Source organism: Triticum dicoccoides, chromosome 7A (genome assembly GCF_002162155.2).
Source record: "Triticum dicoccoides isolate Atlit2015 ecotype Zavitan chromosome 7A, WEW_v2.0, whole genome shotgun sequence".
NCBI lineage: Eukaryota > Viridiplantae > Streptophyta > Magnoliopsida > Poales > Poaceae > Triticum > Triticum dicoccoides.
Window position 1 is genome coordinate 55,846,223 of NC_041392.1, and position 4,649 is coordinate 55,850,871.

A 4,649-nucleotide genomic window follows, 5' to 3' on the forward strand; every position below is an offset into this window, starting at 1 on the left:
TTCTTACCGTCGCTCCTAGACTCCTAGCTTAGGATCCCCTACCTCGATATCTGCCGGTTTAGGTTCCGTCACCTTAACTGCATTGCCGCTGCCCAAGATTTGGTTTTTACTGCCAAGGAGCTGCGAGAAGAGGATCTTGAAGCAGAGGAGTAACAGTGTTCGGTCAATCAAACCGGGAGTATGGGTAAGAGTACAATTTCTAGGAGACTGCAGTACAATTGTTCTCTTTGACTGCAGTTTATGATTACTCCAGTGGTCCAGTTCAAAATTATGATTACTGCAGTGCCGGCCGACGGACCGAGCTGACCTCACCACCAAAACAAATTCCAATGCGTAGTTGAACAACACTGCATGAGAATTCTCATACTGGAAACTAGATTTTTGTGCTCCTTCACACTGACAAGTCAAATGTCATGGACAACTCCACACAGAAACACACAACACTGAACACACAACAAATTCCAACCTGTACTTACATAGTAATTGGTACCTCTAACACAGCACAGCTACCTGTACATATCTGCTGGACACTATAAACCATGAAGCTCTAAGGCTCTAAGGCACACACTTTCTCCTGGCACTACTTCTCCAAAGGAGGGATCAGATGAAACTATATCATCTGGGAGCCTCTATGGCCATTCCAGACATGTACGGCACCGTCGAGGGGGCTCCCGACGACGACGACGCGAGATCCCAAGGCATCGGAGCTGCTGCAGGTGGCATGTGCACGACCATATGCTCCGTTACGGCACGGTCCAGCACCAGTTCTTCCCTCCAGGTGCTTCGAAGAGCCTTCAGCCTGTCAGCCACCTGGGTCATGGAAGGCCTCTCTTCACCAATGGGGCCCAAGCACATCCTCCCCAGCTCGGCCACTTCTCCCAGCAGCGTCTCCGTCCCCGCGCGCACGATGCTCGGGTCCAGGATGTCCTCGAGGCTCTCCTCCTTCATTGCGAGCAGGAAGGACCAAACAAGGCTCTTGCCTTCCTTGGGCCCGTCGTTGTAGATAGCCGTCTTCCCTGTGATCAGCTCCAGCAGCACAACCCCGAAGCTGTAGACGTCGCTCTTCTCTGTCAGCTGCCGCTCCTGCAGGTACTCGGGGTCCAGGTAACCCAGGGTGCCCTGCACCAATGTCATGAACTGGGCCGCGTCCTTGGGGAGTGTCCTTGATGCCCCAAAGTCAGTCACCTTGGCCATGTAGTTGTCGTCCAAGAGAATGTTCATAGACTTGACATCCCCGTGCACTATAGGGTGGTTCATGGACAGATGCAGATACGCCAGTGCTTCGGCAGATTCTTGAGCGACCCTGAGACGGGTGTCCAGTGAGGGAGGTGGACTCCCATAGCTACGATGGATGAACTCAAACAAAGTGCCATTTGGGATGAATTCATAGACCAGTATGGGGACCTCCACTTCCAAGCAACACCCTAGAAGCCTGACCACATTCCGGTGGTTGGTCTGTGAAAGTATAATAATCTCCTGCACAAATTCATCAGTTTCGGCCACGTTCATTATCTTTGAGCGTTTCACGGCCACTACCCTGTCATCCTTCAGAATGCCCTTGTAGACAGTGCCATGACCACCCCTGCCCAGTTCTCTGCTCTTGTCAAAATCGTTTGTAGCCTTCTTCAGATCTTCTTGAGTGAATATCTTCAGTGTGTCGACTTGTTTTGACATAATTTGGCGATATAATATCTGACCACCATTCTGATCAAAGAACTTGTCCTTCTCCTTCGCAAGCTTCCTTTTCTGGTACTCAGCTCGTAGAGCAAAGATACAAACCATGAGGAAGATGGCACTGAAGGATATGCCTGAAAATCATGACAGTTAATTACCATCAGTTCAACTAGCGGCAGTGCCCACATTTGGCTAAAAACCAGTGCAACATATTGCCCATTGCTTTGCCATATGACATGTATATAAACTATACTTGGACTTGTATAATTGGTACAAAATATTTTGATTGCTAATAATCTCATTACCTAAGACCACCTTAAGAGCTTTCTTTGGGTCAGCGGGAACGCAGGGTATGCTCTTTGGATCATCGCTCCTGAATCCTGATGCGCAGAAACAGGTGTAGTTTCCAACGGTATTTGTGCATTTACCTTGGCAAGGATACAAGGACTGGTTTGGAGGTTCACACTCGTTGATGTCTGTCATTTCAAGGAAGTGAGGAGAATGTCAACATGGATAAAAAGAATATTCCATTCCACAAATAAAGCTGATAGAACAGAGAGTGTAGGCTGATTCTGTGAGACACATATATGTACCTTGGCACCCTCCTTGTAGATAGGGATTACCCTCATAACCTTCAGAGCAGTTGCAGCGGTATCCAGGGCCATTGGACACATCGACACATTTACTGTTCATGTCTTTGCAGGCATACTGTGATCCCATCTTGGTGGCTTCCGAACAACTTTCATCACCAACAACCCAATCAAGTACCAAAGGGACCCCATCTGTATATTTATTTAAGAAATTTGTAGAGATGACATATGAACGATCGAACTTGAACCGGTCCTCCTCAGCGACGAATGAGTAGCTGCACGGGCGGGAAGGCTGGCTTGTAGAGTTTTTAAATGTTAATGATGAAGATACGGTGTTGAAGGAGCTAATGTTTCCTGGCAAGGGGGTTTGGCAGCAACCCATGCCAATGCACTTTGTGCTATCATCCACGCTATTTGCATCAGTGCAGACTGAATAGCATGTGTTAACAATGGGGAACTCAAGCTGGTTCTTGCCCTTGGTGACTCCTAAGATCAATCCAAGTGTAGCACAACCGATCGATATCAACTTGTTCTTGGTGTTGGAAAGCTTATGAAAAGGATCAAGGCTTAAGCCATCCGAACCGTTGCCACTGGTGCCGTTGGTGTAGTTGCATTCCCATGATATGTGTGGGTTCAGAACACGAATCTCACCCATGGTAAGATTGATGTCCAGTACCCTAACTTCGGTTGAGGCCAGATACGCCCCGGTCTCATTGCATGTGACATTAAAGGGTTCTCGAAAGCAGCCTTCTCTGGTACCAAACGGGTATGGGATGTTGACGTTGCCACACTTATCTGGGCAGCCAGGCCAGGCCATGCTGATGCTCCCAGCAGACGCAGCGACATAGGTGGTAGTACTATGATGTAGGACTAGGGTGGCAGCAACAAGTAGTAAGAGCTTCTGACCTGTAGGCAATGACCAAGAGATGTCATATACATACCGATCTATGTGGGCTAGATGCATGTTATATTAGTGATATGGCCCCCAGAAAATAAAAGATTCATAATACATCATACAAGTCAATAAGAAATATTTAATTTATTTCAAAATATGTCAAAGCCATTCCTCCAGTCCAAACATCATTTAAGTAAAATCCCTTACAGCCCCAATCATACAGGACAGCTGAGTAGTCAATTAAGTTTGATCCCACAACTACAAATATTTTGACCCAGCAATATCTGAACTGGATGAAGAAAATAGAGTTAATTTCCTCTTATATAAAATTAAACATAAACTCTGCATGGGTTTCTGAATTTATTTCTGATTTCAAATCTTTTGCCATCGTTTAAATTCAAATTTGGTATAGATAAAAAAGAAACAAGAATAACAATTCAGACTCCATGCTTCTTTATGTTCTCGTTCTAGAAACTGTAGGGAAGGTACTACCTCTGATTTGTATTTATTTGTCATTTGGGTTTGTATTTATCTGTCATTTGGGTTTTCATATGAGACTTTTCAGACGAAGCACCTCTATTAATTATTTATCGACATCAATTTTAAAATCTTAAGTGCATGTGTACTTGATATGGAAAAAATATATCAGAAAAATAATTAAATACAATCCCGTTTGTTGCTCTATTTGAATAAAGCTAAAATGGCACAATTGGTGGGTGGAGATAGGATCAGCACATTCTTGCCCACTATGATACATCATTTTCATTTTTAGTGATTTATATTGTATGTTTTTGCTGCTGTCCCCCTTTTCATGTTTCCGTTCTATTTTACATCTTGAACCACTCTTCTTTATTTGAGAAATAACCTTCCATATAACAGAATAACACTCTAATCCCTATTTGGCACCGCCTATTTCTTCATATCACTGCTTCGCGATTGCTTCCTGACTCTGAAATCTCCATCTCAGCTCAACCATTAAGTGCATAAAAGAGGCTTCTCCCCCTGTTTCGCACGAATGTATCTAAGGCAGTAGTAAACTAAAAGATCACCGCACACAGCAAACTGATTCTATTATTGTTCAAGCAACGCAAAATGTACGAATTATCTATATTGTGTGCTTCCATTACGCCCCAATTTTCTTGTAAAAAAGACAGTTTCGAATTGGACGAGCTAAAGTTCTTCTTCAACCTCGGAGTCAGCAGCAGGTCAACGACACAAGACGAATTCTCCAGCCAAGAATAAATAAAATCGCCTGAATCGGCGTTGTGTAGTATGCGTTACTAGGGTTCGCCGTACCTTACAGGGAGGGTCTGGTAGCCCTGAGCGTAGAACGGCGCATCGGCCGAATACGGCCGCGGGGGAGCGGCAGGGCGGACTGCGCGTGACGCCGGAGGAGGCGGCCAGCGCCGGATACTCGGATCCGACGTGCCGGCGCCGGCTGCCGGAACTCGCCGGAGGTGGAGCAGGTGGCGCCGGGCATCTCGCCGGCG

At 45.9% G+C, this 4,649-nt stretch overlaps 1 protein-coding gene across 2 annotated transcripts in view; it reads right to left on the minus strand.

Annotated features, from left to right (window-relative positions):
• Nucleotides 1-366: 366 nt before the first annotated feature.
• Nucleotides 367-4,649, minus strand: part of LOC119331646 (wall-associated receptor kinase 3-like) — a 6,476-nt gene continuing 2,193 nt past the window's right edge. Inside the window, exons 1-4 of one of the 2 annotated variants that reach the window (XM_037604804.1) lie at nt 4,456-4,611; nt 2,268-3,170; nt 1,980-2,150; nt 367-1,808 (exon numbers count right to left, since the gene is read on the minus strand). In XM_037604804.1, coding sequence (XP_037460701.1) covers nt 616-1,808; nt 1,980-2,150; nt 2,268-3,081 — 2,178 coding nt within the window. In that variant the 5' untranslated portion in view covers nt 3,082-3,170; nt 4,456-4,611 and the 3' untranslated portion in view covers nt 367-615. Of the gene's footprint in view, nt 1,809-1,979; nt 2,151-2,267; nt 3,171-4,455; nt 4,612-4,649 lie in introns of those variants that run through there. The other variant, XM_037604803.1, reaches the window with a different exon arrangement.